At 44.4% G+C, this 15618-nt stretch overlaps 1 protein-coding gene across 1 annotated transcript in view; it reads left to right on the top strand.

The window, feature by feature from the left end:
- The window catches only part of Aco2 (aconitase 2), a 40927-nt gene that overhangs the window by 2958 nt on the left and 22351 nt on the right, over positions 1-15618 (top strand). The window contains exon 2 of the mRNA XM_041672183.1: positions 11246-11382. Coding sequence (XP_041528117.1) covers positions 11246-11382 — 137 coding nt within the window. The remainder of the gene's footprint in view (positions 1-11245; positions 11383-15618) is intronic.

The following is a 15618-nucleotide window of genomic DNA, read 5'->3' as shown; positions in this document are numbered from 1 at the left end:
TAACTCTGATATTCAGTAAGTTACTCCATCTCTCTTTGTACCTGTTCTTTTAGATACCATAATATATCAGTTTTAATCAAGTAACAGTTGCAAAGTGTTCAAAACCCTAGCTGACATCAGTGAGAGTTCTATATACTTATTAAAATAAGTACACTGTTATCACTACTTTTTGGTAGATCTGATGTGATTGGATGTGCACATTTCTGATTCCAAAACCTGAGGGCAGCAAGTGGCAGTGTGCTGCTTCCCTTTGGCAGTGAGACTTAGCCTTGCATCAGAACACCACTGGCTTCCTTACCAAGGACCAGTGCTGAATTCCACACATTCTATCGTTTTTGTAGTACTTGCTACATGTAGAAAGAAACAGAAAGAAGAAAGACGACTCAGCAGTTGACAGCACTGACTGCTCTTCAGAAGACCTGGGTTCAAATCCCAGCACTCACGTGGCAGCTTACAACTGTCCGTAACTCCAAGATCTGACCCCTTCCATACAGACACACACGCAGGCATAACAGCAAAGCACGTAAAATAAAGATAATTTAAAAAAAGAAGAAAATAGAGGCTAAGACTTTTTTAAAGCCACGCTTACTCTTTTAAATGTTTATTTTTGTCCATTTGACTGTAGGTGATAAATAAAAGGATGGTGCTTCAGATGTATTTCTCAGATGTTTGACTTTGCAGTAATATACTGGAATTTGGGTTCTGTATGACCTTGGTAAAATCATGCAACTTCTTGCATGTAGTTCTGTAATGGTAGTTAACTACAAAGAAGTCTGACATCTGTGGTAGAAGTCTCTTACAAAGTTTCATTTTTAAAAAACAAGATAAAACACCTCTTCCTTTGAATTTTAAAGAGGTTTTTCTGGTGGTATGTTCACTGTGAAGCCTTCCTGGGGTCAACAGTCGGTTTAAATTGAAAAAGCTGGTGAAGAGTTAGAGGACCAACTTTATACCTTCCGATTTAGGTATGAAGATACTATGTAGAGGACTAGCAGAGCACAGCATTGCTGTCTGAACCAATTGCTTCTAAGATGTGTATTACATGCTTGCTGTTCAGCTCTAGTCTAGGCTCTGGGAGGGTGAAGTAAACAAGCTTAGGGGATCTAAGCTAGGTATAGTAAGTAGCACATGCTTGCCAACGCAGCTGCTCTTGAGCCTGAGGGAGGTGGGGAAATAGAAAATGGCCAAGTAGACAAATAAGAAATTTGGTTATGTCAGGTGATGGTAAATGCCTTTAATCCCAGCATTGTCTATGGTGGGGCAGAGGGAAGTTGATCTCTGAGTTGGGTAGGATATCCTGGTCTACGGAGTGAGTACAGAAAGCCAGAGCTATATAATCGAGAAACCCTGTATAAAAACAAACAAAAGAGCCGGGCGGTGGTGGCGCAAGATCCCAGCACTCGGGAGGCAGAGGCTGGCGGATCTCTGTGAGTTCAAGGCCAGCCTGGTCTACAAGAGCTAGTTCCAGGACAGGAACCAAAAGCTACGAAGAAACCCTGTCTTGAAAAAAAATCCAAAAAAAAAAAAAACCCCAAACAAAAGAGGTTGGTTGGTATGAAGAGAAGTAGAATAAGATAAGGTAAAGAAGAATGAAGAGGAAATAGATCAGAGGTAAAGAGTAAGGAGTGGGAATGTGTCAGAATTTGAGCTCTAGGTGGTTTGGGATGACTGCAAAGGAGATAGCCTTTGAACTGACGTTTAGCTGATAATAAGATAGCAAGTCAGTATTTTGGGAGAAGAAACATGAGATAAAAGCAGCAACATAACCAGAGTACCCGATGGGCTTGAGCTGGTGTGTTAGGGTAAGACCAGGCAGCTCATTTGTGTCAGGAGAAGGGAGGGCTGAGAAGGAATTGGTGGATTCATGAAGACTAGTTAAGAAACTTCATTTACTCCCATTTGAGCACCCAGAGGAAAATTCACTGGGTGGTTTTCTTTGCTTCTCTTGCTCTCTCTCTCTCTCTTTTCCTTGATGATTCTTCTTTTTATTTTATTTGTCTGTGTAGTTTGTATGTGTGCACCATATGCATGCAGTGCCCATGGAAGCCAAAAATGGGCAGCAAACCCTGTGGGACTGCTGTTGCAGACAGTTGTGAGGTGTTAGGAATTGAACCTAAGTCCTCAGGAAAAGCAGCCAGTGCTCTCAGCTCTATACCATTTTAAATCAGGGATAACATGATTGGCTTATACTTGAGGAAAAGAAACTGAGTTGTTGTGTAAGGTGCTGGACCATCAAAGGTCACAGAGGAGGCAAGGAGACCTGGGATCTGTGAGATTAATAGAGTTCTGGCAGTGGAGAGGATCTGTGTGGTGTGTGTGTGTTCATATATGTGTTTGGTGTGGATGTATATGTGTGCATGTTTGAGACTAGTCTGGGATTTACAAACCCTAACAATGAAGATGAAAAAAAGATTTGTGAAGTTTCTTTTTTTGTTTGTTGAGTGTGTATGTACGTGCCACATTGCGTGTGCACAGCAGAGGACAACTTGTGTGAGTTAGCTCTCTATTATGTGGATTTTGGAGATTAAATTCAGGTCATCAGGCTTGACAGCAAGTACCTTTATCTTCTGAGCCTTCTTGTTGATCCCATTTCTTGTTTTATGAGGAAACCCTTCCCAACACTGAAAATAGCCACAGAATCTTATAGGGGTGTCTCATAGTGTACCTATAAAAGCTATTTTGGACCCAGCACTCGGAAGGCAGAGGCAGGCAAATCTCTGTGAGTTCAAGGCCAGCCTGGTCTACAGAACAAGTGCCAGAACAGGCTCCAAAGCTACACAGAGAAACCCTGTCTCCAAAAATAAAAACCAAAACAAAACTATATTGGAGTTCTGGAAGGCATGGTGATTTTACTTTCTTAAGGTCATTTTACAAGGCTTAGTCCGAGCAAGAGGGCAACAGATGTGGAATGATCTAAGCAGTAGTTAAGATCCTCAGATTCCTCTCTGAAATGGGCATTGTGTGTATCAGACACTTGGGGCAAATCAGATGTGGGTTATGGCATGTAGGATATGTTAGTTTCTGTCTCCCAACCCCAGCCAGTTTACAGCCTCTCTTGTCTAGCATTTATCTTTAGGTCCTTCATTTAAAAGATAGAGTCTAGGGCTGGTGAGAAGGTCTAATGGTCTGAGCTTGTCACCAGCATGATGGAAAGAGAACATATTCCTATAAGCTGTCCTCTTACCTTCACATGTGCACACACGCGTGCAAACACAATAAATAAATGGGATTACAAGTGCTTACCACCACCTAAATTTTTTTTTAAAAAGATTTATTTTTGTTTGTTTTAGAGTTGTGTATGTGTGTGTTTTTGAGCCCAGGTTTCTCTGTGTAGCCTTGGCTGCCCTAGAACTAGCTCTGTAGATCAGGCTGGCATCGAACACGTAAAGATCCACCTGCCTCTGCCTCCTGAGTGCTGTTATTAAAGGTGTGCACCACCATTGCCCTGTTTTAGTGGTTTTTTTTGAGACAAGGTTTCTCTGTGTAGCCCTGGTTGTACCGGAAGCCTCTCTATACACCGGTCTGGCCTCAGACTCAGAGATCCACCTGCCTCTGCCTCCTGAGTGCTGGAATTAGAGTTCTGGGATTAAAGGCATGTGCTACCACCCCTCCTCAGCAAACGATGCCACCCCCACCGACGCCCAGCTTATTTATTTTATTATTTGTGTTAATGTTTCCCTGTAGGTATGTATGTACACCAGGTAAGTGCCTGGTGCCAAGGAGTTAGAAAGGGCATTTGATCCCCTGGGACTATAGTTACATATGGTTGTCAGCCATGCTATGAGGGAACCGTAATTTAAATACTGTAATACAGGGCTGAAGCAAACGGTGGGTGGAGGTGCTACGGCCTCAAAACAGACTCAGCCCCCTGAATGTTTAGTCTACCCACGGCTAGTGTTGATGGAGCCACCACTTCAGGCCTGGGGAGCAGGGAGCATAGCAGCTGTCACATACTGATTCAGGTCCTTCCGCCTGTCACAGACCTAGGCCTTCTTTTTTTGTTGTTGTTGTTTGTTGTTTTTCTAGACAAGGTATCTTTGTGTAGCCTGACTGTCCTGGAACTAGCTCTGTAGACCAGGCTGGCCTTGAACTCAGAGATCCGTCCTAGATTTTCTTTTACCAGGGTTTACCCATTTGTCCTTCACAGCAACCCTAAAATGTCAACATTCCCAGCCTGTTTTTGTAATGATGAAATTGAGGCCCACAAAGGTTAAGTCATTTGAGGTCACAGGTAGTACACTACAGAGTCACATGTTGGACTATAGAACTTGGTCTTTTGACCACTTAGCTAACCTTTTACCCTGAAGCCCTCCCCTGGGGGTAGGGTAGGGAGTAAAAACCAGGTCTCTGGATATGGGGTACACAGTTCAGTTGCACCTCCCCCCCCAACTGGTTTCATTGTATGTCTCTAGGGGCTGTGATTGCCTCCTGCCTCAGATACTAGTGAGGTGGAGATATGGGTTTCACAGGGCAACTTTGTTCTTGGCTGAGCGCATAGGCTGCCTGAGGAGCTTTGCAGGGTGCCCCTCCTCAGTGTGTTGCTGTAGAACTACTGCCTAATCTGCAGGCCAGAGCAGGGCTCGGGATTTGTATGCAGCACACTACATGCCCAGTCTCTGCTGCTGAATGCAGCAGCAAAAGAGAATTAGATGGATGAGTGAATAAATAGGCCTGTTTCTTAAAAGACCCCTGCTGTCTTTGGTAGACATTTAGAGGGATTCGGGAGGCATGACTCTTCACCGTACTTTTCCATGTCTCTGGAAAGGGCTGCACCACTTTTGTTCCTGCTGGTTGCATAGCAACCGAGCTAGCTGATTGCCTGCTGGCAAGAGGGAATTGTGTAGCTTTGAATTCTTAGGAGAGATGCCAAGCATTGCCTATCACCGGGGGTGGGAAAATATTGTTAGAAGCTACAGTGGAGGTGTGGGAAGATGCTTCTACTCCACAAAGTGTTGACTAACAGTCATTCCTGGTTTGCCCACCTAGAAGGAGCTCCCCCTGAGGCTTTCCTGCCAGGAAGGGCTGAACAGGTAGCTAGTTGCTGAGAGCAGTGAGCCTTGTGAGGCCATGGTCAGGAATAGCTAGGAGTCTGACCCCATCTGTGTTTTTGAAGCCATCTTTTATATTTCCTCTTAACAAAGTATGGTGGCCCAGGAGTTTCCCACCTCTTCTTCCCAGCCCCCATTGGCAGTTTTTTTTTCTTCTCTTTTCTTTTTTTTTTTCCCTCAGCCACTGTGTATGGGGAAACACTGGCGGTTTTATGTCATCATTTTGGGTCTTTCCATTTTAAAACTGCGTGCTCTCCGACCCTGGTAATCTTTGCTGTTTTCCCTTTCTGTTACAGAAGAGGAAATCAAGGCTCAAGAAAGGTCAGGAATCCCATGGTCCCACAGCTCAGGAGTCTGAAATTCTAAAAGAGAGGATCCAGATCTAGAAGGATGTCATTTCTGTACCTGTTCTTTGTATTGGAGCATCCCACAGGGGCATGCTGACAGGTACCTAGTGACTTGTCCCTCAGTGAAGTAAGTCAGGAGACCTCCTCCTGACCCAGGAATCCAATCTTTTGAGTAGCTTGGCCACCTCCAGCTCCTCGGCTTGCTGAGGACAAGGCCTCGTTGACATGGTGGCTCAATAACAGCCAGGCACCATGAAGGTGCAGGTGCAGCACAGACTGGGGGCAGGATTTGTTCCTCTTGAAAAGCCACCGTTTAGAGTTCAGGCTTAGGGGCAGAGCCATACTATCTTTTAGCATGTCTTGCCCTTTGTTTGGTTTGTCTGGTTTGCTTCATTTTGAGAAAAACTCTTACACTATAGCACCAGTCTGAACTCTCATTTCTCCTGCCTCAGCCTTCCTGAGTGCTGGGATGAAACTCTACCAAGTTTGGCCCCTGCTCTGTCTTTTTTTTATTATTATTATTTTTATTTTATACTTTATTGTTTTTAATTGAGCAATACATTTTCTCCCATTCCCCTTCCACCCCCCCCTTCCCAATTTACTCAGGAGATCTTGTCTTTTTCTCCTTCCTGGGTGGATCCATGTATTTCTCTCTTAGGGTCTTCTTTGTTGTCTAAGTTCTCTGGGTTGTGGACTGTAGGCTGGTTATTCCTTGCTTTATGTCTAAAAATTTATTATAAGTGACTATAAGTTGTATTTGTCTTTCTGGGTCTGGGTTACCTCACTCAGTATGTTTTGTTTTATTTTGGTTTTTGGTTTTTTCAAAACAGGGTTTCTCTGTGGAACTCACTTTGTAGACCTAGCTGGCCTCAAACTCACAGAAAGTTGCCTGCCTCAGCCTTCCTAGTGCTGGGATTAAAGGCATGCACCATTACGCCCAGCCAGTATGGGTTTTTTTCTAGTTCTATCCATTTGCCTGCAAATTTCAAGATGTCATCATTTTTTACCGCTGAGTAGTACTCCCCAGCTTTGCACACACCCTCTTCTTCTGTGAATTCTCAACCAGGCATCCCAGGCAAAAGTCCTTATTTATTGTTGGTTGCCCACCCAGAAGTCTTCTTTATGATCTTTGTGAAGGTTACTGTGGGCTTTCACTGATCTTGACCCAACAAAGTCTTGCTCTAGGTCTGGGGCCTGCACTAAAAGTCCATTTCACAGTGAGCTATGATGGAGGAGAGAGTCTTCTAGCAACCTCTGGGAGACTAGAGGTGAGTGGGAAGAGGCCGCCCATCCTCTTCTGAGCAGAGGTCAAAAACATGTACTGAGACTTTTATAATGTGGTCCACAGTCACTAGAGTGCCATCCTGTGTCTGGGAAGCTGGCCCTCTCAGTGTCTGCCAGTTGCACACACAATAAGCAAGAGTTTTAGGTTGTACATCCAAATGTGACCAGTCTAGACAGGCTCACGAGGACAGATGTTTGGTTAGGTCAGTGTTGATCTCTTTGTCAACACTCTTTGTTGGGTACTCATCATGTCCAACTAGTGTTGGACACCAACTGAACTGCCACTCAACCCTGACTTTTGTGTTAGGGGGGACAACCTGGCTGTTCTGTCATGTCCTGATGAAATCAAATTCACTATTTTCACCAACCTACCTTAATTAAATGCAACCAAAGATACCTTGCATTCACGGAACTCTGCTAGGTGTCAGAGCTTTGCATCTTGCTTGCTGCTTAAGGACTGTGGGATGTTTAAAATGCATGAATGAAAGCTGGGCGGTGGCGACACACACCTTTAATACCAGCACTCAGGAGGCAGAGGTAGAGGGATCTCTTATGAGTTTGAGGTCAGCCTGATCTATAGAGCGAGTTCCAGGGCAGCCAGGACTGAACAAAAACCCTGTCTTGAAAAGCAAAACAAAACAAAGTATGAATAAGCAGGGTGTCTTGGCATATTCTAGTACTTGGGAGGGTGAGGCAGGATTATGAGTTTGAGGCCAGTTTAGACTACATAGTAAGGCCCAGTTTCTAAATAAGGTTCATGAAATGTATTAGTCAGGGTTCTCTGGAATCACAGAACTTACGGAATGAATCTCTCTTTCTGCGTGTGTGTGTGTGTGTGTGTGTGTGTGTGTGTAAATGTGCATATATATGTATATACTTATTGTATATATTATATATGCACATATAAATCATACTTATTTTATATTTATTTTTATTTGTATGTATAAATATAAATAAGCAAACATATACATATATTTTATATATTCATTCTATATTTATATGTAAACATATATTTACACATACAAATTGTGTATATATATGTATGTATATATATATGGAATTTATTGGAAAGGCTACAGTCCAGCTAATCCAACACTGGCTAGCTGTGAATGGAAAGTCCAGAATCTAGTAGTTGCTCAGTCCCACAGGGCTTGGTATCTCAGCTGGTCTTCTGTATGTGCTGGACTCCTGAGGAAGACTCCAGTGCCAGGAAAGGAATGAATACTAGCAAGGTGAGGGCAAGCAGGTGAAGAGCAAGGGCTTCCTTCTTCTACATCCTTATAGGCTTCCACCAGAAGGTGTGGTCCAGATTAAAGATGTGTCTTTCTCACCTCAAGATCTGGATTAAAAGTGCATTTTCCCACTTCAAACGAAACAGAAACTCACAGGTGTGCCCTCCATATCTGGATTGTAGTTCATTCCAGTTATCAAGTTGATAACGAAGAATAGCCATCACAAGTGTCATGTAAATGAAGAGCTAAGACATTAACTTGCTTGACATTTAAATTGACAACAGGGTAGAGACAACATGCCTCTCATTCAGGAACCATGTGGTACTGACCGGACACCAGGACTCCTGTAGACCACAGGACTGGAAATAGGCAGAAACTGATGGTAAAGATGGAAACCAGGATCATTAGATTATTAGATTTTTCATCTAGGTTCAGAAAATCAGGTACACAAGGCAAGCATGGTAGCTCACGTGTGTAATTCCTACACTTGAGAAGCAGGAGGATCATCTTGAATTTGAGGCCAATATGGGCTATACAGTTTTAGGGTTACTTGAGCTATAGTATGAAACCCTGCTTTTTAAATAATAAAATCTAGGCTAATAATCTCAGAGGGTAAAGGTATTTGCTTTGAAGCCTGACTACCTAAGTTCAGTTCTAGAACCAAGGTGGCAGAGAAAAAGGAACTGGCTCCTGTAAGTTATTCTCTGATGTGCCCCAGGAGCCTATCAACACACATGTACACATACACACAATAAATTTTAAAAATTTTAAAGAGAAAATCCCAAAACAAATCAGCCCTGTCTGTAAATAGGTGTGGCTTTAGAGTAGTCTGTGATAGCAGGACGTGTTGGTACATACCATACTTTTTATTCCAGCACTCAGGAGAGGCAGGTGGATCTCTGAGTTCAGGGCCAACTTTGTCTTCAAGACAAGTTCCAGGCCAGCCGAGTCTACGCAGTAAGACCCTTTTGCAAAACAACAACAAAATCCCAAAATGAGTGATCAGTGATGCTACCTACTCTTAGTCCCAGCACCTAGGAGGCAGAGGCAAGTGGATCTCTTGAGTATGAGACTAGCCAGGGCTACATAGTGAGTCCCTGTTTCAGGGAGAGGGCGGAGAGAGAGAGAGAGAAGGAAAGAAAGAAAAAAAAGTAGCTGGTGAGGAAAATGTCAGTCAAGATGTTAGGGTGTTTGGGTGTGTGAAAGTGATGTGCACAGCTGCGTGTATAGCAAGGTACACACACTTTTCCATTGAATCATGTGTCCAGTCTCTATCACATTTCTTGTCCTTGTTTTCTCGTCATCAGCATCATAGTTATTTGAGAGAGGGTTTCCTATAGCCCAGGCTGGCCTTAAACTCCTGGTTATCCTGTCTGCGGCTTCCAAGTGCTGAGATTGCAGGTGTGCACCGCCTTGCCCAGTTTATGTCGTGCTGGGACTGAGCCTGGACTTTGTGTATGCTAGACAAGTGTTCTGCCAACTGAATTATATACTCAACCTAACAATCGGTATTTATTTATTTTAGTTAGTACATGGGCCAGTGAGTTGGTTCATTGGGTAATTGCCCTGTCATTAAACTCTCTCTTAACAGCCTGAGTTCAATTCCTGGGACCCACATGGTGGAAGGACAAAGCCGACTCTTACAAGTTGTCTTCTGACTCCGCACAGGCCATGGTACACATATGAAGGTCAGGGACAGACAATGCTTAGGAGTTGGTTCTCTCTTTCTACTGCGGATTCTGGAGATTGAATTTAGGTGATCAGATTTGCATAACACTTTTTTCCACCGAACCATCTCAATGGACCTCAGTGGTTTTTTCTTAAATTTAGTTTCCAGTATCAGCACTGTTTCCTTGCTGTTGACATTATAATTAGGATTACAGTTTATGGTATTGCCTGCTAGCCTAGACACTGGTATTGTTATTTTTGTTTCTAAGTTAACTGATGCTTAGGGCAGTCAGTTTACAAAAATAAATAGTGTATGTAACCTCAACTGAGAAAACACTCCACTAGAATGTCCTGTGGGCAAGCTTATGTGGCATTTGCTTGATTGGTGATTGATGTGGGATGGTGGGTGGTGCCACCCCTGGACTGGTGGTCCCGAATGCCAGGCAGACCAGTAAGCAGCACTCCTCCATGGTTTCTGTATCAGTTCCTGTCTCCAGGTTCCTGCCCTGACTTCTTTCCATACAGGACTGTTCCCTGGAAGTGTAAACAAAATAAACTCTTTCTTCCTCAAGTTGCTTTTTAGTCACAGTGTTTTATCACAGCAATAGGAACCATCCTAAGACAGATTAATTTATTCCTTCTTGGCCTCCTTCTCTGTTAATGTTGTCATCCAGAGTTTTAAAATTGACTAGAATATCCTCCATCCTGTTTTTTGCTGATTGCTGTATAACAAACAGGCCTCAAATTACAGGCTTAAAACAAGTCACCAGTTACCTTTCAGTTTCTGTAGTCCAGGAGTTTGCAGATGAGCTCACTTAAGCAGGTATAGTCGGGATGGGTGATTAGTTCAGTAGTAGAGTGCTTGTCTTACATGCATAAGGCCCTTAGCACTACTGGAAAAAAAAATTGGTTTTTCAGATGTTGCTTAGGGTTGCAGATATCTGAAGGCTTGTGCTGGAGTAGAAGCATTCCTTTGCCAGGTGGATCATTTTCAAGGCCGTGCTGGGATTGGCCCGGAGGTCTCTGTTCCCCTCTGAGGGGACCTCTCCCTGGACTCCTTATGTCTTAACATGGTCTCCCAGGTCAGCTCGAGACAGAGGCTGCCTGACAGAAGCTAGTCCTTTCGTGGCCTACATTAAAAGTCACTTAGCACAAGGGAGTCACGCAACAGCTTTTGGAAGGGTGAGGTAATGACCAAAGCTTGGGACAGGCTTTGCTCATTCATTATTCTATCCAGGAAACATACATTTGATGCTAGGCAGTAAGGGAGCCTTTCTCCACCCTCAGGGAACCTACGAAGTGGACAGAGTTCTAGCTGTAGTCTGGGCTTCAGAACTGCTGGAACTTTCGTACGCGGTATTCCTGTATGGTCCCCAGACTGATTAGATCCCTGTTACTGGCTCCTCTAGCTCTTTTCTTCGGCTGTTATAACTAATGTGGTGGAACTTGCCTTTGAACCAGTGATTCTGCTGTGAATTCTCCCGTTTTCTCCTGCAGGGGTGGTTTCTGTGGCTCCTAAGTCACCCATGCTTCAGTTAAGGGAATCAAGGCGACAGTCATAGGGCAGCTCATGACACTTAATTCCTTTTTTCACCATCTGGACCTGCCTTTCAAATGTAGACACTTAAGAAACCCATTCATGGTACTGTTTTCTTCTGTTTTGCAGAAGGCCCTGGGTGTTCGGCAGTACCATGTGGCCTCTGTCCTGTGCCAACGGGCCAAGGTGGCCATGAGCCACTTTGAGCCCAATGAGTACATCCGCTATGACCTGCTAGAGAAGAACATTAACATTGTCCGCAAACGGTAAGCCTGCGAGGAGCTCGAGGTGCCGACTGAGAGCTGCTTCCCTTCCAGGAGGTGTCGGGAGTGATGGTGGCAGGATCTACTATTTAGGAAACAAAGGCCCCTGTGGGGAAAATATTTGCTTTGGAACTGCTGGCCCTTTTCCAAGGAATTATAGTAAAAGGTCCAGAAGGCCAGGAACTATGGTACATGCCTGCAATCCCAGCACTTGAGAGGTGGAGGCAGAAGCGTCAAGAGTGTCAGAGTAGAGAACTACCTTCTAAGGCTCTAAGTTTGTTGAATGGTGAAGCCTACAGTCAGTCCAGTTCTGTCTGACTCTAATGGCCCCAGCATTGGTTCTATTATGATTATCACTATTAATAAAATAAAAAAATTATAATTAAAAAGATGAAAGAAGATAAAGACAGAGACCCACATTGGAGCACCGGACAGAAATCTCAAGGTCCAAATCAGGAGCAGAAGGAGAGAGAGCACGAGCAAGGAACTCAGGACCGTGAGGGGTGCACCCACACACTGAGACAATGGGGATGTTCTATCGGGAACTCACCAAGGCCAGCTGGCCTGGGTCTGAAAAAGCATGGGATAAATCGGGACTAGCTGAACATAGCAGACAATGAGGAATACTGAGAACTCAAGAACAATGGCAGTGGGTTTTTGATCCTACTGCACGTACTGGCTTTGGGGCAGCCTAGGCAGTTTGGATGCTCACCTTACTAGACCTGGATGGAGGTGGGTGGTCCTTGGACTTCCCACACGTCAGGGAACCCTGATTGCTCTTCTAGCTGATGAGGGAGGGGGACTTGATGGGGGAGGGGGAGGGAAATGGGAGGCGGTGGCGGGGAGGAGGCAGAAATCCTTAATAAATAAATAAATTAAAAAAATTTTATTATGTATATAGTGGTCTGCCTGCATGTATGCCTGCCTGCCAGAAGAGGGCACCAGATTTCATTATAGTTGGTTGTGAGCATTATGTAATTGCTGGGAATTGAACTCAGGACCTCTGGAAGAGCAGTCAGGGCTCTTAACCTCTGAGCCATCTCTCAAGCCCCATCTAGTATTATTTTTTTTTAAATTACATTTAATCTATTGTGTGTATGCTTGTGAGCTCATGCTGGCCATGGTGGTGCAATGCCTCTAATCCTAGTACTCTTGAGGCAGCCAAGGCTACACAGAGAAACCTTGTCTCTAAAAACCAAAACAAACAAAAAACCCAGGATCCTCCAGGAACGGATGACATCAAAATGTGGGCAGTGCTGGCCAGACTCTTAGCTTTTTCTCAAGTGCAGCCAGAGTGGAGAATACTGTCTTTACCAACACTGGACCTTGTACAGATACTTTTCTCCAGGAAACACTGTTTATTTTATTCTTGAGACTCTGACTGCCCAGTGGGAAAATCCTGGATTTTCCTTTCATCCTCAAGACTTGTCCTCTGTTCTTACTCATGCTGGGATGAAGGAGAGCTGGCACAGAAGGGAGCTTCCTGCTCACTTGACCAGGAGTATTACTTGCCATTTAGAGTTTGTTTGCATTTTTTTGTTTTTGTTTTGTTTTTGAAACAACCTTTCTCTGTGTAGCTTTGGAACCCGTCATGGAACTCATTTTGTAGACCAGGCTGGCCTCAAACTCACAGAGATTCACTTGCCTCTGTCTTCTGAGTGCTGGGATTAAATGCATTGGCCAGCACAGCCCTACTATATTGGTTTTTTAAGGCAAGGTATCTCTGTGCATCCCTGGCTGTCCTAGAACTTACTGTATAGAAAAGGCTGGCCTCAAACTTTTTAATTTTTAACAAATTTATTTTACATCCTAGCTGAAATTTTCCTTCCCTCCTCTCCTCCAAGTCCTTCCCCCCACTCCCCCTCTGTTTCTGTTTAGGAAAGGACAAGTCTCTTATGAGTATCAACAAACCATGGCATGTCAAGTTGCAGTAAGACTAAGCACCTCCCCATGTACTAAGGTGACCCAGTATGAGGAGTAGGGTCCCAAAAGCCAGTAGAACAGTTAAAATATAGCCCCAGTTCCCAGTGTTAGGAGTCCCACAAGAGGACCAAGTTTTAAGGCAATAGACATATTTGAAGAAAACAAAAACTTCCACTGATTTTTTTTTTTCCCCCAATCCTGTGTTAACCAGAGAATTTAGTCACTATCTGCATGTTCCTGGTACTCAGACATGGGTTGTTCTGTTATCATTATTGCTGTAAACTAGTGATCCTTAGACAGTTGGTTTTGCCCCCAGAAGATACTCAGCAGTGTATAGAGACATTTTCGGTTACCTTGAGACAGTGAGGTGTTGTTATTTGAGGGTAGGGACTGGTAACACCACTAACCATGCCATGGTGCACAGGGTAGCCCAATAGCAGAGTCACCTGACCCCACGTGTTCAGAGTGCCAGGGTTGAGAAACCCTGTTGTATGTAGGAAAAAGTGGACATGGGGCTATTCTAAAGCTTTATTCTAAAGAAATTTTCTTGTTTGAGAATTTCAAACATGCATGTTATGTTTTGATCAAACATGAATATACAGTGGATGTGACCGCATCCACCAAACCTGAACAAGATCAAGCTAGTCTAAAGAACTTTAAAGTAGGCTAGAACATTGCCAGGAGACTCTCTTCCACCTGTGCCTTTAACAGTAGGATCAGATTCTGTTTTCAGGAACTAGGTCTCTGCCACCCAGAACAACAAAGGGGCAGATAAACATAGAGGACCCAGTTTGCCCTCAATCACAAGAGGATGTAATGATGAACTGTCCAAAGTTTTCTGATTTGTCAGGCTTTAAGTCTTTTACTACACTGTTTAGTGTGCCTGTTCCTCGTGAGTCACACTGAGGTCATCGGGCTTCCAGGCAAGTGTCTATACCTGCTGAGCCATAACTCACCAGCCCAGTGCCAGGTTGTTTTTTGTTTTGTTTTGTTTTGTTTTGTTTTTTTGATTTTTCGAGACAGGGTTTCTCCGTAGCTTTTGGTTCCTGTCCTGGAACTAGCTCTTGTAGACCAGGCTGGCCTCGAACTCACAGAGATCCGCCTGCCTCCCGTGTGCTGGGATTAAAGGCGTGCGCCACCACCGCCCGGCTGTTTTGTTTTTTTAAACTAGCATTTCAGGCATTTGCTTTCAAGGTCTTGGTGCTATTTTTCAGCTCTCTTGGGCCCAGAAAGAGAAGCTGTGTTCCACACAATGAGTCATTACCACCCACCAGCCTGGAATATGCTGCTGCAAACGGATGGCCAGCCCTGCTCCTCAGGCTCCTGCTGTTTTTAGTGGGGGCTCTCATGACGCAGACCTAGAGGTTCAGAGAAGTGATGGTTGAGCTGCTGCACAGCCAGGGCCTTAGAGAAGAGCTCTTAATTCAAGGGCTAGGGGACTGTGAGGTGAGGGGCTGGGGCCCAGGTAGGCAGAAGAGAAGGAAGGATCTGCATTTGCTGCACGCTCATGCTGGCAATCTCAGTGTTGGCTACAGCAGAGTCCAAATGAAGGCACAGGCAGCAGCACACCCTGCTGTCTCCTCGCTTCTAGTTAATGTGCGACAGCTTTGGAGCCTGGGGAACTCACTTTTCTTCATCTGCACTGTGAGTATAAAATGAGTTATACACACAAGGTGCTTAAGAAATCCTAAAAGTTGGGCTGGAGAGATGACTCAATGCTCTCTTCTAGAGGACCCAAGTTCAATACCTGGCACCTAAGTTGCGCAGCTTACAACCAACCGCCTATGACTCCAGCTCCAGGAATCCAGTGCAGTCATGTGGCCTCTGCAGTTACCTGTTTACACATGTCCACGTAGACATATAAACAATACATCTTTTTTAAAAATCCCAGAACGAAGTACCCTGATAGCACTCACCTTCAGTGACAGAATGCAGATCCGTGGTGGACTGGGAAAGGCGGATGAGTTATTACCAGAGGGCAAAAAAGAGCTCTGGGGTGTGGCAGATGGGTTCAGCTGTTTTATGTCTCTGGTGGTGAGGGCTAGATACAAGGCCTAGCACCTCCTGAGCTCCTTACTTCCCAGCTCCAAAGTAGACCCTGTATACATTTGTCAGTGTGGTTCTACCTCAGGAACGCTGTTCCTCGAGAGTATCTTTGTATCTTTGTTCGTTTGTTTGAAGAAGATAAGGTCTGGCTCTGAGCCCTGACCAAATTGGCACTGAGCTATGTCAGGCATGGTAGCATGCATCTGCAAATTCCAGCAACATGTAATTCTAATACCCAAGAAGTAGAGACAGTATATTTTTTCTTGAGCT

This window comes from Microtus oregoni, unplaced genomic scaffold (genome assembly GCF_018167655.1).
Source record: "Microtus oregoni isolate MIOR12 unplaced genomic scaffold, Mior012 000022F_ref0000154, whole genome shotgun sequence".
Taxonomy (NCBI): domain Eukaryota; kingdom Metazoa; phylum Chordata; class Mammalia; order Rodentia; family Cricetidae; genus Microtus; species Microtus oregoni.
The sequence above is the reverse complement of the archived record's forward strand: the minus strand, read 5'-3'. Positions and strand labels throughout refer to the sequence as shown.